The following is a 27,226-nucleotide window of genomic DNA, read 5'->3' as shown; positions in this document are numbered from 1 at the left end:
AGCACTTAACACCTGCATATGGTAGTGATTTATCCGTCTTCTGCCCATCTCTACCCATTAAGAATATAAACTCACAAACGGGACTCAGGTGTGTTTTGTTTGCTAGACCCACGTCTGGCATACAGGTGGCACTCCATAAATATTTGCCCAACAGATGTCTAAAACTCCCGCGGTTGCTTCCCCTGTGGGCATACTTTCCAGGGCTCTCGAACCTCCTATCACTCGCCAAAGAAAACACTCCATGAAAACTCAGCTGAGGACAACAATCCTATGTAACCTCTTCCAACTTGTTGTTGATAAAAAAGGTCTATTCTGTGAAAAATGAAATTTCTATTATTATCCCGACTATTCAATTGTGATGTTACACTAGGCTTTAAAGCCTGAGTATAAAATAGCATTTGATGGGTAAGAACAGCAATGCTGACCCCATTTTCGTCTTCAGGTAATGTGAAAGGACAATTTAAGGCTTAAGTGTGGACTGTGAGGGAGAGGAAGTACAATACCAGATGTGCTCTGCTCAGGGGCCAGGCACCTCATCAGGGAAAAAACCTTTTTAAAACACGTAGCTCCCAAATGCCATATGCATGTGGTAATTGTGCGATCATTACTTTTTGGTAACTTGGCAATTAACTTCCAAGGTAATTTTTTTCATGATAACTACAGCCACATTTCCCACACATATTACCTCCTGTGTATAGACTGGAAATCTAATTACTCTGTCCTGGAAAATTGCTTTATCTACCTGCAGGCTGGAAATTGCATGATAAATCCAAAAAGATAACCACCAAAATAGAGAAGTCATTCAGTAATCATGTTTCAGCAAACAAAATTAATGTCTACCAAGAAAAATATAGCAATTATGTCCTCTAAAAAGCCACATGGACAGAAAAAAATTAATCAAAACTAAGATTTGGGTTTTGTTTTTTTTTTGATCTGAAAACATATTTGAAATGCAACTGAATTGCAGTCCTTTCCTTATGCATGTTAAGTAGTACCCAAAATAATCATCTCACCTCTGCTCGGTTCCTGGACAAAAATACCAATCGATGATGGGCTCTGGGAATCCTGCTGCCACACACTGCAGCATGCCATTCACGAGCCTGTCACGAGTCAGGATTTCTGGTTTTGCTGCAGGAAAAGAGAAGTGGCCATATGTCACACTGCTGGAAAACTTTGCCAAGGCTCACGCCACTCTTTCTGAATCCTCAAAAACTTTCTCAAGGCTGAAGGGGACCCCGAGGAGCATGTTATTCAAAGGGGAGAATCTGAACCAGTGAACGGAAGGCACAGGGAGGCAAATGCGAGAGTCTGACCAAGAAAGGCTTTCCCGGTTCGAGCTGCCCAGCCCCTACGTGGGCTGTCCATCCTGCAGAGCCCGGGGTCCCTGAGATCTCCCTGTCCTGGGGATGGCTGAGGTCGCAGGACCACTGGGCAGGGTTTCTATTTCCAGCCAGGGGGAACCTGAAAGATGGCTTCTAATCAGGACGCTAGGATTCCCAACTATCTTAAAGGTGGAAACTCGGTTTAAAGGTTTCCTGCCATCAGGATTTCAAATTATTGAAACTGTCACAGGGATTTCAAGTTATTGCTGGAACCAGAATAGAAGAAATTAGGAGGAGTTACAGGGAAAGAGAAGCTCCCCCTTCTTGGAAATTTCCCCTTTTCTGGGCGGGGGTGCGGAAGGGGTGGTACAGATAAGGAGCTGAATCACCCGTTTACAGAGAAGCCAAAACATAAGAGTAAAACACAGTATGGGCTTTTAACTCCAAACTTGTATTTCAAATGCAAAATAGGAACAGAAAATTAGAAGAGGAAACCAGCCCAAGAGTTTTATTCATACACATGTCTCATCCTGAGTACAATCACTGGAAAAGTAAACTGTATCAGCAGGAATGCTCTAATTTGACATTTCTGTATAACTATAATAATCAAGTGATATTCAATCAAGGGTGCCCTAAAGCACTGCACATTCCTGAGATTATTTCTAAAGTGAACGGAAGCTGAATTTATGTTCAGTTGCTCCACTGGTAACATATCTGAAGGATGCTAACCCTTTGAGAATGAGTAAGCTCCACTGCAAGCATCTGATGGCAGGGATGGTGATGTGCTAATCCCACATCCCTGGTACAGCATCGCAGGTGCCGACGCCAAGCCTGAGCACAGAGCTACAGGCAGCCATGTGTGTGACAGACAGACCTCGCACCCCAGCTCCGACACTCAGACGTTCTCTGCCTTCCACCAAGTCTTCTTGGGTGTCCAGTGGGAGTAACAACAGTACCAATTTCATAGGGATGTTGTGATGATTAAATGAGATGGTGCACACAAAGAACCAGAAATGACTCACAGAAATGAAATAATAAATATATTAATTACCAATTTATCAGTTACTAATTTATTCAGTTACTCTTTTCTATTCAGAGTACTCACCCTCCTTAGTTAATCAAGTTTGCTACCAATTAGGTTAACTGTATTTGCCACTCTAAATATTCTCTTCAATATCTAAAAATTGCTTCTTTAAGATAGCATGATAACATGCATGTGTTACCCGATGCATTGGGAATTTGACATTGATTATGTTGCAACTGATAGGAAAAATATACGTGGTCAGAGGAAAAGAATGACAGATCAGAAGCTTATTTCCTCAAAGGATGGTAACACAGATAAATGACATCTTTGTAGAACAACCTCTCAGCGCCTCACCTCCTTGCAGGCACAATGGCTTGGCAGGGATCAGAGTGTCTGCATGCACGGCACACCCACCTGTCATTCAACCTGGCCCTGCCGATGGGCAGGCCTTTTGGCTAATACACACAAAAGAGCAACACTCCAAAAGCAATCTCAAGGTAGGGGCATCCTTGAGAGTTTGGATCCAATGCCAGCTTTCACAAATAGAGCAAGAAGACAAGCCATCGTCTTGTGAAAGCATCCATCTGGCAAGTTTCATTTAATTATCATGGGCAACTGTGTGATCGGGCTGAAAAGTAGGACATAACACAGAAAACAGTGGAACTTTAGGAGAATGCTATTTGCTGAAGGCTGCAGGCACCATACGGCAGGTCTCTCTGGACTCAATTCAAGTGTCACCTCCTTTTCCAAGCCAACTTCAACTCTCCAAAGTCAAGTTGGGTGGTCTTGCCTCCCTATTTCTGAAGCACTTTAGAGCACCTAACACACATACAATATCCTGGTCTGCCTCCTCCATCAGACTGTATGTTCTCATGTCTTACTGATTGTACCTCTGACTCCGAGCAGAGTCTGACCTATGGCGGACACACAGTAAGAGCTGTTGAATGATTCAGTGCTCCCCAGATGAACAAGTCCCTCAGATTCCAAAGGAACTTGGTAGAGTCATAAAAAGGGACCTGGAAGAACAGCCTAATGGTGACTTTCCTGTGTATGGGGCAGGATTTACACTATTTTTACAATAGTGGGCTATGAGATCAGAAATCCACACATACACCTGGCTGTGTGATTTTTTTTTCCATACTGAGATTAATGATGAGAGGGGAAAGTCTACACATAGACAGTAAAGACAACTAAATAGGACTCAAGTGGGAATCAAGTTCATAAGACAGATTTCCTCATATCAACCTTCCTTTTGTCATTCATTCTTCCTAATGCTATGTGATGGATCTTCAGTGGAATTAAATATTACTCAGTACAGAAAAAACGGCTGAAAGGATGACTTACGATGTTCACAGTGGTTATCTCTGAGCAGCAGGGTTATGTATAGTTTCTATTTCCTTCTTTTGACTTAGTTTCTAATTTTTTTTTACAGTGAACACATAGTTAATAATAAACCTATAAGACATTTTTTAATTAAAAAAAAATGGGACAGCTGAAAATTACATAATCAATTACATTTAGCTTTCGTTACAAGTGCTGCAAGATCCAAGCCTTCCAGCATGACACCTGGTAGCAGTTATACAACGGCCAGGGCTTGCAAAGGGTGCAGTCTGGCTGGCCTACTTGTTCCTGTATGCTGGTTAATCAGGCAGAGTTTTAAGCTACTAACCCAACCGTAACCTGAGGCCAACTGAGCAGCTTTTGTCCTGTTGGACCTTAGGCTGGCAAACCAAGCTCAGAGGGTTCCTCACACTTCAATGTGCGTTGAAAGCATGAAGAGGCAAGGTTAACATGCACATTCCCGGGCCCCACCCCCAGAGATTTAGGAAGTTGAGAATCGGACCTGGCAAAGGGCGTTTTTAGAGAATTTTCTAGAGACCTAAAAAAGGGCCAGGACTAGGGTGAGGCAAGAAAAGCATCTAAGTCAAGGAATTTAAGAACACTCTCACCCTCGGGACTTCCCTGGTGGCGCACTAGTTAAGAATCCACCTGCCAATGCAGGGGACACGGTTTCAATCTCTCGTCCGAGAAGATCCTACATGGAGCAGAGCAGCTAAGCCTATGTGCCACAACTACTGAAGCCCATGCACCACAACTACTGAAGCCCGTGGGCCTAGAGCCCGTGCTCTGTAACGAGAAGCCACTTGCAATGAGAAGCCCACGTACCTCAAGGAAGAGTAGCCCCCACTCGCCACAACTAGAGAAAGCCCACGTGCAGCAACAAAGACCCAACGCAGCCAAAATTTAAAAAAATAAAAAAGGAAAGACGGCTCTCACCCTCTAAGTCTTGCAAATACAGCTTGGCACTGTGAGTGAGCACCTCCTTAAATCTTGCACCCGAGGCATCATTCTTGCCTCATCCTATTCCAGCCCTGTCCCTAATGCTGGTGACAAGCGACCTCATTCTGAAAAGGCTAAATTACACGAGTACAGTTTGAGCCGTACATGACAAGTTGCACTACGAAAATGTTTAATGCATAAAGAATGAGCTAGGTATAATTCTGATTCCTAAAAATGAAAATCTGGGCTCATCTGCATTTTGTAAGTGCCTCAACGCACCATCTAAGGCATTAAATATACATTTTGCTTTTAAAGATACATAACTCCCTGCAATTCTCCAGGTTAAATCTGAGCTGTGTTTTCTTAGATATTCTGCAATCAGCAGTATACCAAATGACACATTCCTTAATTCCTCCCAAGTTGGAGGTTTAGATAAGCCTAAGAGGTGTATAAGTTATGTATTTCCCGTGGAGATAAAAAATAGCCTTGTCTCCTTTCAAAGCATTGTGGACCTGAGTCATCTGGCATCTCCGACAACACTGATCAGCTCGTAGGCAGATTTCAGAGTGCTTGTAACTCTTCTGAGAATGTATTGCTCATGTAATTACAAATCCCAACCATTTGCTGATTTCCCCCCACAGATATGTGATCTTAGAAAATATTCCTTTTCACCAACATCAGGTCCATACGGAAGGCAAGAACAAATCGAATTTTAAAGAACACAGCACAGATAACAAGAGCTGGGGGGTGGGGGTGGGAGGAGGCACACAAGTAACTGGTGGAGAAGCACCGAGTATGGTTCTTGGCCCAACTTAACGACCTCCACCAACTCCTGCTACAAATGCACATCTGCCCACACTCTCTAATCAGCAAGCAACACAGACTTAAGTGTCCATATAACAAAAGACTAAATGAAGAGGGATCACAAGGATGAATGTGTTTTTACAACTGTAGATCTGACGATGTTTAAGGGCAACACAGCAATGCTTTGTAGCAAGTTGTCACTATCCTGGTTTGGATCTGGGTCAAATCCACATTCCTGCGCAATATCCTTATAATAAAGGAATTTAAATAAACTATAATAGAAGTATTAAAAACCTCAGGTTAACTTTTACTTATAAAAGGAATAGCATAATTAAAAAAAAAATCCCTGGAACAGACATTTAGAAAATACATTTTGGATACAAACTATTAAATATACAATAAACAACAAGGTCCCACTGTATAGCACAGGGAACTACAGTCAATATCCTGTAATAAGCCATAATGGAAAAGAACATGGAAAAGAATACACACACACATTATATATATAGGTACAACTGAATCACTTTGCTATACACCAGAAACAACACTGTAAATCAACTATACTTCACTAAAAAAATATTAAAGAAAATACATTTCGTTTTACACATTCTTAAAGATATCCAGGAATTGGCATATGGGTACTTTAATAGAAATTTGTTTAACAAAACAAAACTTCAACTACAGTGTCCTGCATCCAGTTATGTTTAGCAGAGTGTCTATCATTAAAAAAAAAAATCATTCTGATGAAGTGATGTCCTAAATGAAGGGTATGCAAACTTTTAATGTAAAAGGTGAAACAGTAAATATTTTACATTTTAGAGGCCACAGGTCTCTCACAAATACTTGATTCTGCCACAGATGTAGCCACGGACACGTAAGCAAATATGCAAGACTGTGTTCCAATACAATTTTATTCACAAACACTGACATTTGACTTTTATCTTCACATCTCACAAATCATCTGGTTTTTCTTTTCCAATCATTCCTACCACCACCACCCCCCACCCCCAAAGAAAAAAAGAAATTCTTAGTTTATGGGTTAGTCAAAAATAGGATACTTGTGGGACTTTCCTGGTGGCACAGTGGTTAAGAATCCACCTACCAATTCAGGAGACATAGGTTCGAGCCTTGGTCTGGGAAGATCCCACATGCCGCGGAGCAGCTAAGCCCATGAGCCACAACTACTTAGCCTGCACTCTACAGCCCATGAGACACAACTACTGAGCCCATGCACCACAACTACTGAAGCCCATACACCTAGAGCCTGTGCTCTGCAACAAGAGAAGCCCCCACACGCCACAACTAGAGAAAGCCCGTGTATAGCAACGAAGACCCAACACAGCCAAAAATAAATAAACAAAATAATAAATCTTAAAAAAAAAAAAAAATAAGATACTTCCCAAATCTGGCCAGAGGGCTATAGTTTGCCAATTCGGATTCTAAACAGCCATCAAAAAGATCTCCTTATCCTGAAAGTTAGCTTTAAAAAAATGACGAAACTACTTGGAGGAAGCCTTCCTCAGCCAGAATCACTCACTCAATTTACAGGAGTGACCCAGACGGGGGAGGAGGGATGTGTACACACATCACAATGCAGCCCAACTTGCTGCCAAGGAGTGCAGGCATGTGATAAAGCGCTATTTTTCTACTCTGTATGAGTAGTGAATTCATTTTGCCACATAATTCAAAAGTGAAGGAGAAGGGTTATTGACACAATGCCCATGGAAAAATTATGTACCTATTCTTGGATTAATTTAAATTTCCACTGCATTACAGATGACCCTATATACATTTGTAACTGAAGGGGGCTAATTTGATGTAAAAACACATGTGGCTCAATTGGAAAGGAAATTTCCATAGAGCAGAAGTTCCACTAATAGGAAAGGGACTACTCATGCTATTTTTTAGAAAAGTATATCCAAAGTCCAGGGTCAATTCTAGCTGAAGTTTACATGGTTCCAAACCTAAACCTCTTCTCCTGCTTTTCCACCATAAATGTGAAATAATGGCCAGACCACACTAAACAAAGGGCCTAACGAGCTAGATGGGTTACCCTGTCCTCCAACTGGTTCAGTGTTTAAATAGACCTCCAAATTAGCAACACACCGCACCAGACCAACTTTCTTATGAGACATGAAAGTAAAATGATACCAACACATTTCCTGCATTTTTTCAAAATATTAGAGAATCAAACTCTACTTTAGAAGTAGGTTGCCATGATATTCCTTTTTTCTTCCAATTTAAACGTCTATAGCAATTCTTGCATCCACAGAGATCCTCTTCATGAGGAGGAGGAGATATTAAAATGTCACATCAAAAACAACACTCATAACTCCCAAGCCGTTTAAAAACAAAAACTCATTTCAAGTTCAGGAAAAGAAAATAAAAACAGACTTCATATACTGTCAAGTATCTCAAATTACCTATAAAAAATTAATGTAGAAAGACAAGAAACTATTTTTACATAGATTAGCTACCCATACTAAGAAGATCTGAAAAATATTCCTTAATTTGGAACTGTCCTGCAAGCCAGCACAGCGTGTATCTTCCATGACATACGTGCAAGACACAGGAACATGAAAGATAATGACAGATGATAAGTTTATCAACTTCCAGGCACTTAGATGAGGTCACTCATTTGAGATTAAGCAAGATAATTATAAACTTCAAATAATCATTTGATAGGTTTCTTTAAAAACTATCACATCGGTTCAGAGTCCCACCTCATACACCACAATGTCTCAAAATGATATAGACACGGGTTAAAGAAATTATGAGATATCCATGCAACGAGATACCAAAGCAATACTGTATAAGAAATACTACGGCACGGGACGTTGCTCACAATGCACCCACTGCTCAGCACCAAAACACAAGGTTAGCAAAAGAACCTCGTTCTTGCCCCACCCCCCACCCGAAAAAAGCTTTTAAAAATGGTCTGTAAAGATATACATTAAAAGATATATTAGCAGACTTCCCTGGTGGTGCAACGGTTAAGAATTTGCCTGCCAAAGCAGGGGACACGGGTTCAATCCCTGGTCCGGGAAGATCCCACGTGCCGCGGAGCAACTAAGCCCATGCACCACAACTACTGAGTCTGCGCTCTAGAGCCTGCAAGCCACAACTATTGAGCCCACGTGCTGCAACTACTGAAGCCCATGCACCTAGAAGCTGTGCTCCACAAGAGAAGCCACTGCACTGAGAAGCCTGCATATCGCAACGAAGAATAACCTCTGCTCACCGCTGCTAGAGAAAACCCACAGCCAGTGACGAAGACCCAACACAGCCAATAAGAATATATAAATACATTAATTTTTTTTAAAAAGATACATTAGTAAATAAACTTCAAAAGCTACAATTAAAACTTGTTTGATTCTTAATTGTGCCTATTTATATTTTCAAGTTACCATATCCTTCACATAAGACATTTATAATAAGAAAGAATTGTTTTAATCTAAAAACACATGTATACAAATGTTAGCACAAACCAGGCTACATTCTGGTTACTGTGGTAGCCTTACAGCAAACTCTCAAAAGTAAATAAGTCAGAAAGGAGGCCTATTTAGCACTAGCTTTATTTAATGTTGAAGAATTCCAATAATTTAATATAGGAGTAGGTCTAATAGAATTCACCTAGTAGCAGAAAAGAAAAAGCAGAAAAACACTAAACAGCAAAGCTTCTCAAGTAAAACTTGTTAAGTGTGTTAGCAATGTCTTGAAATTTCGGCCTCTAACACAGGTATGGTTTGGACACCCAAATGTTTGGAAGGCCCTATCATCTTTAAAAAATGGAAATAGAAAGGCTAACTGGTTAAGAGGTAGGAAAACATTTCCACCTTCCAAAAAGGCAAAGCCCTAGTAACTCTGCTCTCCTGACTCATGAGGATCTGTAAAGGTGCCCCAAACCTCCCAAACTGAGCAGTCCTTGAAGGCAAGGCCACCATGGGTGTTATTTTACCCTGGATAAAGTCACTGAGACTTCCAGCCAGGTGGGTGACCCAGATGGCTGGCTGGCAGGTTGTCCAAAGCCATCTAGCTACACGGCTGTCCTGATAGGTCTACCCTCACCTACGGCAATCGGTGGGCTGCCCCTGTGCTTTATTTGCAGGGTGTTGCATTTAGGGTGGCTTCTCCCTGGAAGAAGGATAGTTTAGCTATCCATAACTGGATTTAACTATGACCAAAAACACAGAAAAAGCAGCCCAGATTTTGCAGATGTGGTCAAAGGGAAACACTCCCATCAAGAGGCCTCAGTCTGGATGATTTATTACTTTGACTGATTTGGGTATATTGTATAACCTATAAATAATTGCTTACACCAGAGAGGATGTTAATTATATGATGCAGTGGTTTAGAAATAATACATTATTTAGCATTTCCTTAAATTGTTTCAACACCCTGTTAACACTCTGCCATAAATGGAGGGAAATGGGTGATTTTGAGAATTAATTTGGGGTAGAGTTCAGCAGTTGTTTGGATATCCAATCGAGCTTAACAGTACCTGGGTTCTGTGTGATCCCAAAGATGAAAGGTAAGCGCTTTCATTCTCTAGACCTTACTTGCCCTGCCGGCCTTCCTACACCACCACCTGCGTACCACCGTACTCTCGCTTAACTGGTAGGCCTGTCATTAAAGGACAGACCTCTGAGATTGGAGAGGGATCTATTCATGGCTCCTAGATATCAAATTTTAAACTCATAATACTGGTTTGGAAATGTTACCATTTTATAATGCTACTAGTGTCATTTTAAGTTACTGGCAAATCAAAACCATCATGAAATATCACCTCACACCTGTCAGCACGGCTACTATAAAAAGACAGAAAAGAAAACAAGTGTTGGTGAGGATGTGGAGAAAAGGGAACTCCTGTCTCCTGTTAGTGAGATGGTAAATTGGTGTAACCATTATGGAAAACAGTATGGAGGTTTCTCAAGAAATCAAAAATAGAAATACCATGTGATCCAGCAATCCTACCTCTGGGTATAAATTCAAAGGAAGCAAAACTATTATCTCAAAGGATATCTGTACTGCCACGTTCACTGCAGTAATATTCACAACAGCCAAGGTATGGAAACAGCCTAAATCTCCTTCAATGGATGAATGAGTAAAGAATATGTTGTGTGTGAGTGTGTGTGACAGAGAGGAGAGGAGAGAAGAGGCAAGAGGGGAGAGAGGGGAGAGAGAGAGAGAAGCCAAGTGGATAACCAGAGTTAATAAAATACATGTTTGGCATTTTATTTGCCCTGGATCTGGTAAAAACCTTTATTGTGTGACATTTATCAGAACCAAAGAGACCACAGGTTTCTAATCCATCATCACAGGCTACCTACAGAATCTTGGTGATGTCACTTTTTCTAACATTTGCAGGAATTCTGGAAAGAGTAGTGCCTATTAAGAAAGCACTTTGGGGTAATTTTATAGTTCTTAGAACTCTATTTTCCTCACAATTTTGATCTGAAAGGGAAACAAACGGCCATTTTCACCAAAGACATCAAATTTCTTTTTAGAACTAAGAATCTGATTTCTGTGTACATCTTCAATAAGCAATTCAAGAAATTATAGTAATGCAAGTTCAGTGCAAAGAATCACTGACTTTTTTTGTTTCGTTTTTTGGCCATTATAAACCACCTTTAATGTCAGTCAGTCTACTTATCAGACCCCCGTAAATCATGGCTTGTTAGAGAAGTTAAAAACAGTATTAAAACATTTTCAGGTTTAACATGTACATATTTTTCTCTTAAAGCCTCTGACATAAGTAACTAAAGCACAAACACACACATACACACAATATCCTCAAATCTACATGTGGAATTTTCAAAACAAATAGATTCTTCAACCACCAAACATTTATTCAAAATCGAGGACTTTCCTGAGCATTTCTCACAGCTGAATCTATTAAGCAATTATGCATCCCTGTCACTGAGTGAAAGTAGCCTAAATTTCTACACTAATAGCATGTATTTATTATTCTGATTTTTATTCATTCTAATTTTTGCAAAGCACAATTCCTTTCACCCTCGGGGCTAAGCTTACTTACAGAATAAACCACGCAGCAGATCTACATATGTATTTGGCTCAGCTAAAATGGCATGTCAAAATAGACACAACTGTCCCAAGTTTAAATTTTTAACTATTTTTAGCTTTTGATTTTAAATATAAGATTTAAAAAAAATCGATAGCATCAACTAGAATTTTTTTCCAATCCAAAAAATAAAAAGTCAACAAAGAAATTAGCTAACTATATCTGTGAAGAGCAATTGCGATATATTTCATAAGAAACAGATAAAAGATGCACACAAAAATGCTACCTCTGTCAAAGCGTTTGGAGATCAAGAAATCCAATGTGAAATAAATGCCTTTAGTCAACTTAGTGTTTGTAATAAGCTGACATCAGTGAAGAGACTCCCTGAAGAGCGTAACCTACGAGGGCAGACACTACACACCCTCATCTGTGTGCCCAGTGCCATGAAGTAGGAGCTCAGTACATGCCGGGAGGTCGAATATACAGTAGAAAAGGCCTTGCGCACTAACGGGGAATTCAAGAAAGGATCATTTGGGAAGGTTCAGGCCATTTCCTCTCTAGTTTCAAACAGGCATGAATTCTCCAGCAGAGGTGATTAATACTCACCCTGTTGGATGGCATATTAGGCTGGTAAGTTAAAAGGTAGCAATTTTGTCACCCAGAGAAAAGTAAGGGTGACTTCAGAGATGTCTTTCTACGGTCAATGACTCACGACTGACTGGCAGACCACACACTGGCAAATGGAAGCAGGAAACACGGGGAAAGAGATCTTAATGCACCCCTGACCTTGAAGCCAGGGAATGAGAAATGCAAACGACACAATTCTATATAAAACTCATGACTACCAAGCTTCTCAAAGTGAGGTCTGTTGAGTAGGCCATGTCCATGATCTACTGGACCTGGTCCACAGGAGGTGAGTGTAGAAACCAAGAATAAGCATTGAGAAGGAGCAATTTGACTTAATTACATCTGTCGAATCTAATAATAAAAAATGCATTCTTGGATTTTATACATCTTTGTTCTTTTCCATCTCACTTTTCTAGTGACTGGTTCTTCCTGTATTTTACGAGAAGCACTGATCCAGAACGAATTGGAAATTAAAAATACAAAAGGTCCTTTACCAAAGACAGTTTGAGAGGCACTACCCTAGAACACCCGAAATAAAGTTTTGTATGGACAGTAGGCACACGATGCGTGCAAGGATCCTGATTTACCTGCAATCATCTCTTCAGTTACTTGAACAGTAAGATTGTTCAGAAGCAGGTAATTCTGCCCATGTGTAATACACTAAACTCCTCTGATTAACATCTGAAACAATCTAAAGATATCTGAATTGCAGGCCAATGAGATGTCACATAATCAAAGCTGTTCCAAGGAACGGAGATGTTAATTAACATGTTTCCCCTGGAAAAGGAGAGTTCTGTGGTCATACAAATGTGAGATACATGCTCATTCCCATGCCTCCTCCTGGGCAGGCAAAATACACATTAGCAACAGTAAGGATGCTGAGAAGGTCCACAGTTAGGAAAAATGTTTATGCAGATGTGATGCTCTGTATCGAAATACACATTAACACCTTGTTCAGGAAATATAATGTTGGAAATGCTGGAATTGACAAAAGACTCCAGATTAGCAATCAAAAACCTGTCTTGAGTGTCCCTTGCTGGCTGTCTCCTGTCTTCATTTGTAAAGGGATCATGCTCCCCACCCCACCACGCTGGTGAGCGGCAGCACCAGTGAAGTCGCGATGGAAAATCACTCTACGCAGCAAGTACTAAGCTCCTGGAGCACAGGGAACTGGCTCCCATCCTGCAGCCCAACACACACGAAGGGCTCGGCCATCACCAAGCTGTTCTCGAGCAAACGTTCCAGGTTGTCCCGTTCCGGGCTGTCTCCTCATGCCCCACCCCCCACGCCCCGATGGCGAATTCCGATGGTCATTTTGTGGACCAGTCCCTTGGGATTCCGTGTCTTTGGAGGCCCTCTGCCTCTGGTCCCCTGGCTGGTGTGGTGTTGCGGGCACCTGCCACCCCTTCCTGGGAAATGCAGGTGGTCCCAGAGGAGAGCCAGGAGCAGGCCCTACACTTGGCAAAAGCCCCAGCTGGGGAGCACACCCCCGGACATCAGCCTCTGTGCAGAGACGCTGCCCCAGGACGTTGTGGGATGTGGGCCACGCAGGGCTCAGGAGTTCAGGTTCCAGGTCCACTGCCATCCTCCCACCTAAACCACCTGCTCTCTTCTCCCACAGTCCCCACACCATACTCAGTAAGGACCCACTGAGCTGATCGATACTGCATTCACCTCACACAAATAATACCCCAACCCCAAAAGAGAAAGCACTGTAACAAAGAAACCATTTGTCAGGGCTTAATAGCACCTCTTTTCCACCTAATACCATAATCCAGCTCCTATTCAACCTCCGGCTCCCCATTTCAACAATCAATAATAATACATTCTCCCTCAAACTGTTGCTATTTTTAACTTCTATGGCTCCTCTGTTGACTTCAAAGGCAGCACCCAGCATCTGAGCACCAGCTACAAGGTCATGTGGTCAGCGAAATGTAGGACAAGGAACTGGTTTTTGTACACACTCTTCCAACCACCAAACCACGAGGTCTTTGTTAAGGTCAAAATTATCATGGAACGTTATTGACCCAGTACACAATGAACTCGGTGCGGCAGCTGTTACAAACACCAGCCACAACTTAAAAGAATAAAAAAAATAAAAAGATAAGGAGCCATTCGTTCTACTCACTGTTCACGTAAACATTAAATGTCACGGAAGAATTCACATCAGCATTGGACACGAGAAATGTGTAAGTGCCTCCTTCGGTCCCTTTTAATCGGGTTAGATGAAGTTCACTTACATATCTACAAAGAAAGCACAACCCATCAGTCAGCTGTGGATGGCCTGCCTTGGAGTGTGTGGCTTTATCAGTTTCTACCTGCAAATACATGCTTATTTTGAAAAAAGATGCCCCACTTAATTCAGTATTAACAACATCCACATTAACAAACACAAACACACACATATACTTCATTTGGGACAAATGCCTGGTGTGTGAGAACACAGAGTGGGGAAAGGTTTTCTCAGCATAAAGGCAACCTCACAGAGATGGCAGCCTCTCCCTCCTCCTGTGCTGTCCCCACGGCTGCATCCTTCTCTGCTCTGGTCCTCTGTTCAGTCTCCCTCTCACCAGTGTCCTGAACTCACCTGCCCTGCTTTCAGGGCACCTGCCTGGCAAAACCCCAGAACTGGCAGCATCTCCATGTGGGTATCTCCACGCAGGCACTTCAGAGCCACACAACAAGGTCAATACCGTTGCCCTCCCCTTCCTTCTTGCAACACCACCATCTCCTGGCTTTCCTCCTACACCCGCTGCTTCTTGCAAGTGTCCTCTGGAGCATGTGCTATTCGAGCTTCTGTTTTACAGCAGAGACATCATAGATTGCTGTGTTAAGTGAGCACACAGTACAACCACCGGGGGAGTTACTGACACGGGCTCCAGTGTGGATGGAGCGTCCCGGGCGGCCCTCGACCCCGACGAGCCGTACAACCGACTCAACATGCAGTGGCTTGTTCAGTCTCTCCTCTCACACGGCACACGCTCACTGGGCAATCCACGCTCCCCTGAACTACTTACTGTCTGCTCACAACTTTCAAATTCTGACCTCTAGTGCAGACCTCCCTGTCCTGTGCCTCCTTCCTCTACAGACCTATGCTCACGTCCCATCCCCCACCCCCAGTCCAGAGTGTCCCTGGGACTGGGCTGGGGCTCACCCACATCCGTCCTTCCCTCCTTTCCCCTCTCCACCCTGTTCCCTCAACTCCCTGCCAGGTTTCTCTCTCCTTTAATGAAGCCCTTGCCTGTGAATCCCTCTCTCAGACACTGCATCCAGGGACCCTGACCTATGACATACCCTACCTGAATATCTCTCAAGATCCCACAGTCAACCTCGAATTCAACAAACCCCAAGCCAAGCTCCCTGTCTTTGCCCCCTCCCACCAAATGGTAGCGCTTCTCACCATCCAACCTGGCTGCTACAACCAGACTCCTGAGAGCATCTTCAGCTCCTCCCTCTCCCACCCTTTCAATCACCGAGTCCTTTAAGGAGGAAGCCTGGACACCTCCCAATCCATCCTCTTCCCTCCAACCCTTAGACCTTAGCCCAGGACAGCATCCTCTCTTATCCACACTCTTACATCAGCCAAGAGCTCCTGACTAGGAAAAAAGACTAACTCTATCTAGGCACCTACCTCTTATCAGCCATCGGCTCTCAGTCAAATTACTTAACCCATTTGGGTCTCAGATTCCTCTTCTATAGAAAGAAGGGAAGTAACAGTGCCTCCTCATAGGGTTTGCGAAGACTAAAATTATTGAGTTAACGTACATAAGGGACTTAGAACAGCACATGGCAGGAAAAAAGCACACACAGCTTACATGAAGTGTCACTATTGCTACTGTTTTTATTATAAATGTTTTGAGGATCAAATGAGAGGTCTGATGTAAAAGAAACTTGGGTTCACTGCCTGGCCCAAAAATGCTTCATGATTCCTAGTTTTCTTATAGTTTTAAAGAAATGATTAAAGGCACTAACATTCCTCTTTCTCTGAAGAGAATTATTTAATGTGTCCCTAGTATACGCTAGGCACTGCTTTGAACTATCCTCTGGACTCCAGGAGAGAACTCTCCTCCAATTTATAAATGAGAAAACTGAGGGATGGACTTTTTCTGTGTGCTCTCAACACACGGCAAAATGACACGATGAAGACTCAGGAAGCAGCCCCAAGCTTCCTTCTGTGTCGGCTGTCCTCTCGTACATTGGCGGGTCACAGAAATAGGATCGGGGGCTCTACGGGGAAGGGGGAATGTGTAACTCCCAGGACAAGGCCCTTTTCTTACCTGATGTTACTTTCATTCTCGGACTTAGGGTAATCTTCCCACTTGTCAGTGGAGGTTCTGTTCATATATATCCACTGCTGGTGTTCAGGTTTGGGATATGCCTCATACTCAACAACTAGATCCATGTTCTCGCCATCATTTACAAATACGGTTGTATTCATCATAGGGAAGATATTAATGAATCCTTTATCTAATGAAACAGAAAGAAACTGTTATCCCCACTACCCTGACAACACAACTTCATCTTTGGATTATAAAGATCATTGACTGATTTTCAGTATTAACTGGCAATGACAAGTAAGAATTTTAACTAGCCATTTTACATTTTATTTTGCTCTTGGAGAATCACGGTCATAAAGTGAGAAAGGACACACACTGGAAATGTTTATTCTCTTACCTCTGTCTATTAAGCAACTCTGTTAAAGATCTATCACCATTTTATAAATCTTCTAGAACTACCAATCCTGATGTTTACTAGGCTAAAAAGTATTTGGACTAAATAGTCCTTACCCGGACCCAATATAATTATATATATGATAAGAAGATATCATAAATCAAGAAGGGGAAGAAAGCCCCAATGTTCAATAAGTGTGTTGAAAGAATGTTACTTGGCATTTAAAGAAAAATAAACTTAGATCTTCTTATCATATCATATATCACAGATGAATCAAGGACAGCATTTTAATAATTAAACCATATTTTTAATTAAACAGTAGAATTTACTTCTAACAAACTTTGGTGGCGGGGGAGGGGGGGGTGGTCCTAGGCTTTTTAGAAGTGGCTGAAGAAATAAAAATCATGAAAGACAAATCTGAATACTTAAATATTTTCAAAAAATATCTATATACAGGAAAATTAATTAAGGTAACAGGAAAAAGAAGACATGAAAATATGGAAGGAAAAATAAACTAATCATTTAAATAAAGCATCCCTTTTCATGTATTAAAAATAGCAAAACTTCAATAAAGCTGTTAAAAAATAATGTATATCCATTCTATGGAAAAAAAGCAAAACTAATCTGAAATAAATTCAATAATTTTGCAAGTGCAAGTAAAGTAGCACACTACTGAATTATACTTTGCAAATTGGCACAACTCTTTCAGAAACCATTCAGCAATACAGATTTTTAAAAATTATCTATTTTTCAGTTTAGTCCAGAGAACTCCTCTTCGTGAGGTAGATAGCTACATGCAAAAAGAAGTACTACTTACACTAGTCGTAATAATTTTAAAAATGAGAAAATAGAGAACTGGTTAAGTAAATAAAGCAGCCCTTATAAATGCTTATATAATAATAATAATACAAGGAAGAGCTTGAAAAAGACCATAATAAAATAATTGCCAATATTATATTTATAGTCTCCATTTATGGAATGCTTACTATGGGCCAAGAAATGCCTTAAGTTCTTTAGCATACATTTTATTTAATAATTATGACAAATATTTAATCTTATAACAATACTGAAAGAGAATGTTCATAACCCCTAATTTATAGATGAAAAAGAAATCAAGCTGTACATGGAAAGCCATATATAGCTGGCTACCCAAAGGCAGCGCCTAAATGTGAACATGTGAACAGGGTCTGTGAGAAGCCAAGGCCGGCCTCTTCTTACTGCAGCACACCCTAGAGTCTCCACGTACTTTAAGAAAGAGAACGTAAAATTGTATGTATAATTAAAACCCTGTTACGTATAAAGATATAAACCATATACCAAATGCTAAAAATGATGATGTTGTTAGTGGATCACAGAAGAGTTTTAATCTTATTCTTCTATTTAGTTTTCAAAATTTGGAAATTAATTATAACATTTTATATTGTCATTCATTGTCTTTGGTGCTGTTTGGTTAAATATATTGATAGCTCCCGTGAGGCTGTCATTAGAGCAGTTAACTGTCCTTTAGTTTCCTACAGATTCAGAATAAAAAATGAAGTCCAACTGTCCTTGTATCAATGGAAAAAATATTTTTCAGGTGAAAATAAAAAATCATCCAAATGAAAGTAGACACCACACCACCTTGTTCTAATACTTGAATCATAAATGGTACACCCCTGTCATTTTTTAGGCTAATTTAGGTTAATTTTGAGGAAATAAATGTTTTATCTGAATGCTACGTTAAATTTTCAGGTACTCAAGGTCAGAAATTCAAAGATATACACAATGCAAAATATTCAAACAGTTCAGACCACAATATTTCCACTGATGATTCTCACAATCATCCTGTATAAAATACAAAAGTGCCTCCTGAGTTTTCTATAGTCTAGTGTGCTCAGTATAGTTTTATGTGCTATAATAGAACACAGTTTCAAATTCATGAAGTGTAAGAAATATTAGAATCAAAGACTCTCACCTGGGTTGTTACAGAGGATGATTTAAAAAATTGGTGAGACATTAACATTTATTCAAATGCAAACACTATGCCAGGCACATCTATAAAATCTATCGCCTTTCTTGCTCCCACAGCCTTGGAAGTTAGAGGCTGTGTTTCTCGGAAGAGAAAATACAGGCAGAGTTAAAGTGGGGTGCATTTGAAAGGTAAGGGGCAGAGCCCCACCTTAAAACCAGGTTGGGGCCATCCCAAAGCCTTGTGCTCTGCACCACGCCACACTGTGTCCAAATCCTACTCCCAGCCCCTAAAGAAATTACTTTTCTCTCTGTCTCTTCCTACTCTTGTCTGGTCCCAACCTGCCCCTGAAACAGGACAAAGCCAGATTCAGGTTTCACGGCCCCAAGTCCTTCCAGTTATACAGTTATATTCTTGGAAACTGATGAATGGATTTTAAAAATCTGATTACATACAACAATATGCTCAAAACATCCTTACTAATTGCTTTCTGGAGCTGAAGCTGATATATCAACATGCTCCCTAATCAACTTAGCAAATTAGCACTTACGGAGTTTAATATTTTAAAAGCATAGCCTTTTATTCAAATTAATAAATGGTTCACAATCATGTTTAGGGACAGAGGAGTACCCTTTCTCTGAGCTGGCTCTGTAATTGCAAGTAAAGTGTCTTTTTCACGTTCAGTCTGGTGAGATACTTCCCATTACAACATGGGCAGAAACACCAAAATCATACAAGATTATTATGGGATAAATTGCAGACCTCTAACATTGGTCCACAAACTAGTGAAGAAATATAGGAGAAAGGAGAGAAATGAAAACAAACATCACATCATTTTACTATTGCTCATGACGAAGAGTTTCACCACCCTGCAAAGTCAAGCGCTGAAAATACGGTTGCATTAAAATGACAAGAAAATAGATTAAATGCAAACAGTACTCAAAAGACAAAGTGTAAACAAAGTAATTTAAAAATCATTATTTTCAATAATTCAAAATACCACACTCTGATCTCATTAAGTAGATGCTTGGGAAATAAACATTCAGTAAGATTGCTAGAGCACGGAAGACTAAACCAGTTGTGTATACCAGATGTGATGGGGTTAGGGCACAGGTTACCACGTCTATGCTCTTGTAGAACCGATGACCCATGCCTGGTGGGTCGCCTTCCTGAAGGTTTATGCTACAGCCTGTAAGGCTGGAGGACAGGGTGAGGTCAAGGGTGTACTGAGGAGCAGAAGCCAATTGAGCCCTTTCTGCTACAAAGGGACTAGAGCCCATGGACCATAAAACGATAAACCAAAAAGCTGAGCAACCTCACCAAAAGATTCAGAGAAATACATTAAGCTCTAAGCATGTGGCTTCCTCCACAGAGAAAGTCTCCAATCCATTTCCAAACTCAAGTCATTCCACAAGGACTAGAATTTTTGCAAAGGCTCAAACTACACTTCATTTGTTGGGGTACGGGGAGTAAGCAGAGAATGACATGTTCAAACAGCTCCACAGTCACAGCTTTCCACTTGCCTTTATTAAACTGGTAGAATTTGCTTTTGTGCTCTAGTTGGAAGAGGCTACAAAGATCATTTTCGTTCATGTAGTCATTCAGTCATTCAGTGATAATAAAATCCCTGAGAATCTGTTCAACATTCTATTAAAGTAAAAAGGAAAACTATCTAGTAATTTCTTCATTCACTATGCCAGTAATTTATCCATCCCCAGAGATATTTACCTATTACTTCTAAGGTTGTTGTGACATTTGCTGATCCAAAAGTATTATTGGCATAACACATGAACACTCCAGAATCATTAACTCTTGCTGAGCTGATAGTCAATCTTTCCTGACGGAGAAAATTGAAGTCACCTTGATGCCAGCTATTTCTCTTCACCTGTTCTTTAGTCTGCTCGTTTCAGAAGGGGAGAGAAAAAAAAAAATCAAGGATTACCATAAAATTTATATTCAGGATCTTTCCTAGATAAATTAAAAATAGCAGCAATTAACTTCTCCTTATTAGCATTCATTAGACACTACTTAAGAATAATAAAACATCATGACAAGTCTGTCATTGGAACGCTTCATATTACAGGACTATATTGAAAGATAGTCATTATTAATGATTGGAAAAAACATGAAAATTCATTTCTTAATAATCATAGCATGTGTAATTCCAAATTCTCTGCAGTGCTAAATATTTTTTAACAGTGCCAAATGTTAAAAGTTCCTATATAAGAAATATCACAGGATACTGATATTTTACAGCTCATCACTAGTAACAATTATGTTTTATTTTATTAACATTTATATTATTTTCATGAATAAAAATGACCTACAATGTCTAAGACTAGCTTGAAAAGTCATCCTACAGTTCTTACACAGCAGAATTTTGGCAACTGTTAAAGGGAGTTGCAAACTATATAAGACATATAAGACCAAATCCCAAAGTATTCACACATGAGCTGAAGAGAAAAGGTTGTGCATTTACTCTTGTGATACCACCATCTCGCTGTTAATACCTGTCTGCAGATAAGACACAGAGAGATTTCTTATATGGAAAACTTCATGCGGAAAAAACCAAAATATAAACTGTAACCACGCTCTGAAAAGATTAAAGGGAATAAGCATAGAGTTTTCTGCACTTTCCAAACTTTCTGTAACATGAACGCATTCCTATTACACTGAGGTGGGGAGAGCAACTAAAACAGGAAAATAAACAGGAGCTGATATTGACATCAAACAAGATCAAAGGTGATTCCCTGGCCAGGCTATAGTGAACCTATTAGCATTAGACCACTCTGACAGTACTGTAAATCAGAACAATCCTTCTGGAAAACAACTTGGAAGCCTGTTCAGACCGCTGATCAACAACAGCAAATTTTTCTCAAGGACACAACTCAACAGAAAACAAAAGCTCCAAGATATTTACTGCCATGAAAAATTGGAGATGACCTAAATGTAAACAGGTTATCAAAATTATGAATACATGAAAATTTTAAAATGCTTATTTTACATAAAAAACATAAAATGAATGTACCTTAAGATAGCAATCATGTGTTACTACATATATATGGGGACAGAGAGAAAAGAAATATGAAAAAAAAATGCGGGCAATATAGCATTTATAAGGACTAACACATAAGACTACTGAGCACTTGAAATGAAGTAGGTCCAGACTGAGTTGTGTTGTAAATATAAAATATGTCCCAGATTTTGAAGATTTAATATGAAAAAAGTAATATAAAATATCCTATCAATAATTTTTATGTTACTTTGATGATAAAATATTTTGGATATATTGGGTTAAATAAAATACATTAAAATCAATTTTACTTCTTGTTTTTTTTAACTCTGTCATGTGCCTACTAGAACATTTTAAATTAAAGAGAAGACTCACATTCTATTTCTACTGCACAGTGCTGCTAATGTATAGTGGTAGAATTATAGCTATTTCTCTCTTTTTCTCAAGTTATTATATTTTTGGAAATTTGTTTACACTAAAATAAGCACACATAAAAGTTGACTGCCAAAGTTGAATGTTTTGAAATAAAAAGAAGAGAAACCTGCTTGGTTAACTAACTGTGAGATCTTAGCCAAGTCAAGGATGCCACTATGGTCTCAGCTTTTGTTTCTAAAAGGGAATGAGAGAGTCAATATCTTTAAAGACCTTTCCGTTTGGAGCACTATGTCGGTTTAAAGATAATGCCTTCTAAGAGATTCTTCTAATAACTGGCAGAAACCTGACATTTTCCTGCCTAAGAGCAACTGTTAAGAAGAAGCAAAGGGGAAGTGCCAGTTTTCTCTGGCCTCTCCCAGTATATCATATCACAGACTTCTCCTCTGCAAAGGCAGAGTGACAAGGGACAGGTCACATACTATATTCTAGATTTACAGTATCTTCCTTCTGGTTCCTGCAAAAGCCCAGGAGTCCCTGTTTAGGGAGCTAAACAGGACCATGAATACATCAGTGCTAGAAGAAACAGTTTGTTAATAACTGATACAACATCAATGCCCAAACCCAAAGGTCATAATTTAGGATACTATCAAAGATCATAATAAAAGTGAGCAAAAATCTGAGGGTTTAAAAGCCTTAGAAAAGCTAACCAAGATTCAGTGTTGAATAAACTCCAAGACTCTCTTACGTTTTAAAACAAACAACTGCAAAAACTCTACAATAGTCGTTCCACCCTAAATTTCATTGTGATTTAAACTTATTGTAAATGACCCAAATCAAATGCTATGGATTTTTAAAATAATTTGGTAGTGCTATAACCGTGCTAAGTATTCCAAATTAAGCCAAAGGATATCAATAAAAGATTCATGGATGAACCTTGGCATACAGCCATAAGCCCCATCTGCAAGTCACACATTACATACTGTTTGCACGTGATTTGGTTTTCCTTAACCCTTGGAGGTGCACACTGGGATTTCCCCAAAGAGCTCCCAACACTGCAGGCTTATCTACCAGGGCCCGTGGATTAATTGGGAATGGCATGCAGGACTCCTGGGAAAAAATGGTTCAGAACAAAACTGCCTGGAGCAATTTAATTCTCATCTCAAAAAGGCTAATTTTCACGTTATACAGAGGCTCAGTTACACACACAGACTAAATTGTGCTCTCATCTGAAATCAAGGATCATAGAAAGGCAATTAATATGGGATTCTGTTCTGTAAGGTTAGTCAAAAATCCATATGTAAGCTATTGTTTTTATTAGGTTATATGATAGGAAAACTAGGACTTGTTTCTCTGAGCCATTGGTTCCATTCTCCTGGTGAACGGCAGGCTTCACTTAGCAAGGTATCATCCATCACAGGTCTACATGAACGCCATCATAATGCTTTGCATTATGCTAATCACCATGATTACTTGTTTAGAAAAGGATTCTCTAAACAGGCATGAAATTCCCAATGTTGAATACAGAGCATGAGGAGGAAGAGGAGAAAGAAGAGGAAAAGACAGTATTTTCTTTCTTTTGCTGTAATACATATGTACTAAAGAAAATCTACCATGACAGCAAATTAACTAGATGGCCAAGATTATTCAAACAAAAATTACTGAAAACTCAGTCAATGGGAATCCTAGAGCAAAATATTAGGGAAATTGGACACTTTAAAGACCTTGCTATTAATATGAGTATTTAGAGAGGAAAAAAAATCTTCAAATATAACTGGCTTAAATTTATTTAAGATATGCCTAATAGGGTATCTGACATATAGCAGACATTCAAGATGCATTTATTGAATGAATGATAATCTAAACATGTCCAAATGTTTCAGATTGGCGATAACCATTTTATTAATAGCGACTAAAACAAATAGAAAACCATTAGCAACCTGATCTCAGGTAGGCAGCCTCAAAGGAGGAAATCAGACCTATACAAAGGGAAATCCATCTCTCAAATGGACAGGCCTCTCCGTGGGGGAGGGAAGGGCTTCCTGGTTAATCTCTGAGACCCTTAGTTTATTTTTTTATATGGAAGGAAACACATTGGCAACTTTTTCCAATATTTTAAATAATCTGGCCTGAATAGTTTCCATAATAGCTTTAAAACCCATTAATTTTTTTTGTTTGTTTCTTTTCCCCACCAAGGTCATTCAAAGAAACAGCATGGAGCAAAAACAAGCCTGAAGTTTTCTCTTCGATTTTCTCAAAATAAATTTACAAAATGACACTTCTTTGTTACTCATAACGAATGTACACATCTACATACAGTGCTATGAAAGGGAGAAATACACATCTCTACACACTCCAGACAGTTCCACCCCCGACAGACACACCAGCTGAGCCACCCCCAGGACGATTCACAGACTCTTCTAGAATATGTAAAAGCATGTACATGTATGTATAACCTCATCACTTTGCTGTACAGCAGAAATTAACACAACACTGTACATCAACTCTACTTCAAGAAAACACATTTTTTTAAAAATAGACTCCTTTAAAGAAAAACCTTCAACTCTTCCACACAGAGAGAATGATGCACCGAGGGAAATGGAGGAAATGATGCACTCACCTGGCTGTTTTCCCTTATCCACATTGAGTCCACAGAACTAGACACGTCTTTTATCAAGCACGTCACTGCAAATTCTTCCCCTTCCCTGAGAAGATAGCTGGCTTTGGACACAGACACAACTGGCACAGCTCTGATGGCTAGAATAAAACGAAACGTGGCCCTCAAATAATTGACTGTAGTACAGCACAACATTTTAACTTAGCATTTTTCCTCAGCCGTGCCCAGCTCACTTTGTGGTCTTTTAAGTAAAATGTAAAGTATGGTACTAACCGATGCATATTACTTGTATATCTGAAGACATCAGCGATGAAACTGTGCATCCCTCAAGTACATTCCTTAACACTGAGTGGAAAAGACAGACTGTCCACTTTGAGATTAAATAATCTTGAGCAATGCTATTGTGAAATAGGGAGAAGTCCTGGCACAGTGAAGCTGCCTTCATCTTTACTTCACTTGATGTTTTCATGAGGATGTGACCAACAACTAATTATATTCTTTTAACCACACGGGCATCTTTCCCATGTGCTATAAAAATAATATCTTATTTCTTAAAATCATAGGTTTTAAAAATCAAACTTTCCTTCGTTCCAAAGAGCATCCTTTTTCAAAAGCCTTAATAAAAACTACTCAGTAGCTACATGTGACTGGTGTTGCGTTAGATGATCTCTGAAATACAAAAATCTAGGCACCTTTCAGCTACCAAAATATTCTACATAATGCCACATTAATAGCAAGGTCCATCATCAGCTGGTACTTTCCTCCTCAGGTTGTGAATAGTTTGAGAAGGTTTTAAAATTAAATAGCTAAGGAGGAAGTCAATTCACAGATCAACAGTAAATCGAGAAGTGAATAACCTGTATGCTAATCTTTTCAAACAGTGTAACTAAGCTTCCCAGTGAGTTGCTCTTAGAAGGGACACTTTGTGCGATCATGAAACTTTGGGATGTCCTGACGTCAGTAGGTTTAAGCACTGTCCCCAGGACCGTCTAAATGCCCATCCCTGGTAGACACACTCATGTCATGGACCCATCACGTGGGATGAGGACTGTGAAAGAATTTACAAGCAGCTGGCATTATTGAGGCTGGGGGAATGGATCAGAGCAGCTGCCTGAGTGACACAGTAAGCTGCACCAGTGAGAAGAGAGAAGTCTTCTTTTAGATCAATGGATGCTCCGTTGATCTAAGAAGAAAGCAAACAAGGGCCCGTACCTGCCCTGACTTTCAGGGTGAATTTCTTGGACAGCACGGGCTTGCCCTTCTGGTTCGCCGAGCAGTGTAGACAGAGCCGATGATACTCGCGCTTCACGTTTCTGATTGTGATGCCGGCCTTGGGGTCAGCGACAAACATCAAGTCCTTGGGAAGAGGTTTCCCCTCGCACCCCGTGAGGGAGTAATTGGTCACCTCTGGGTCTGTCAGAGGACAGCGGACCAGCGTGTCGTTGCCTTCTTTCCCGTACAAAGGAAGGTCAACCAGGAAAGGCTTCTCGGGATCTACAGAATATCAACAATCAGTGGTCTCAAAGGCTGGTCACAGACACTGTAAACATTTTGTAAAGATCTACGATGTTGTACCATAATGCTCACTGCAGCACTATTTACAATAGCCAGGATGTGGAAGCAACCTAAATGCCCATCAACAGATGAATGGATATAGAAAATGTGGCACATATATACAATGGAATATTAGCCATAAAAAGGAATGAAACAGTTATGTGTAATGATGTGGATAGACCTAGAGACTGTCATACAGAAAGAAGTAAGCCACAAAGAGAAAAACAAATACCATATGCTAACTCATATATATGGAATCTAAAAAAATGGTACTGATGAACCCAGTGACAGGGCAGGAATAAAGATGCAGATGTAGAGAACGGACCTGAGGATATGGGGTTGAGAGGGGGCAAAGGGGAAGCTGGGACGAAGTGAGAGAGTAGCACTGACATATATACACTCCCAAATGTAAAATAGATAGCTAGTAGGAAATTGCCACATAACTTAGGGAGATAAACTCGATAATGGGTGATTACTTAGAGGGCCAGGACAGGGAGGGAGGGTGGGAGGGAGTCCTGGGAGGGAGAGGATGTGTGGATATATGTATAAATACAGCTGATTCACTTTGTTGTACAACAAAAAATGGCACAAGAGTGTAAGGCAATTATATTCCAATAAAGAGCTTTAAAAAAAAAAAGAGTTACAATGTTGCCACTCATAGACAATACCTGGGGCCCAAATGGCTGCTGACTTTATTCTCTGCAAACAAAAGTGGGATTTATCCGAATCATACTAAGGAAGAGTTAACACTTAGTCAACACTTTCCATGTGTCGGGCACGAAGCTTGGACCATTACACACTTCTCTCATTTAATCCTCAAAATATCCCCTAGCTGATGGGCACTATCATTAACACCATTTCATAGATAAACTGAAGTCTCAAAAACAGCAACTCTCCTTAAGGGACGCAGCCCAGAAATGGGTAGATAGAACTCAAACCCAGGTCTGTCTGATACCACAATCTGAGCTCTTA

The 27,226-nt window shown here is 40.1% G+C and overlaps 1 protein-coding gene across 6 annotated transcripts in view; it reads right to left on the bottom strand.

Moving 5' to 3' along the window:
- Positions 1–27,226, bottom strand: part of KIT (KIT proto-oncogene, receptor tyrosine kinase) — a 79,454-nt gene that overhangs the window by 15,124 nt on the left and 37,104 nt on the right. For all 6 annotated transcript variants that reach the window (XM_057727530.1, XM_057727527.1, XM_057727525.1 and 3 more), the window contains 6 exons: positions 25,913–26,194; positions 24,704–24,840; positions 20,427–20,595; positions 16,357–16,546; positions 14,208–14,323; positions 1,014–1,128 (listed from right to left, as the gene is read on the bottom strand). In XM_057727530.1, coding sequence (XP_057583513.1) covers positions 1,014–1,128; positions 14,208–14,323; positions 16,357–16,546; positions 20,427–20,595; positions 24,704–24,840; positions 25,913–26,194 — 1,009 coding nt within the window. The remainder of the gene's footprint in view (positions 1–1,013; positions 1,129–14,207; positions 14,324–16,356; positions 16,547–20,426; positions 20,596–24,703; positions 24,841–25,912; positions 26,195–27,226) is intronic.

The sequence above is a fragment of the Hippopotamus amphibius genome, chromosome 3 (genome assembly GCF_030028045.1).
Source record: "Hippopotamus amphibius kiboko isolate mHipAmp2 chromosome 3, mHipAmp2.hap2, whole genome shotgun sequence".
Taxonomy (NCBI): Eukaryota; Metazoa; Chordata; class Mammalia; order Artiodactyla; family Hippopotamidae; genus Hippopotamus; species Hippopotamus amphibius.
Note: the sequence above shows the minus strand (reverse complement) of the source record. Positions and strands in the feature narration are given on the sequence as shown.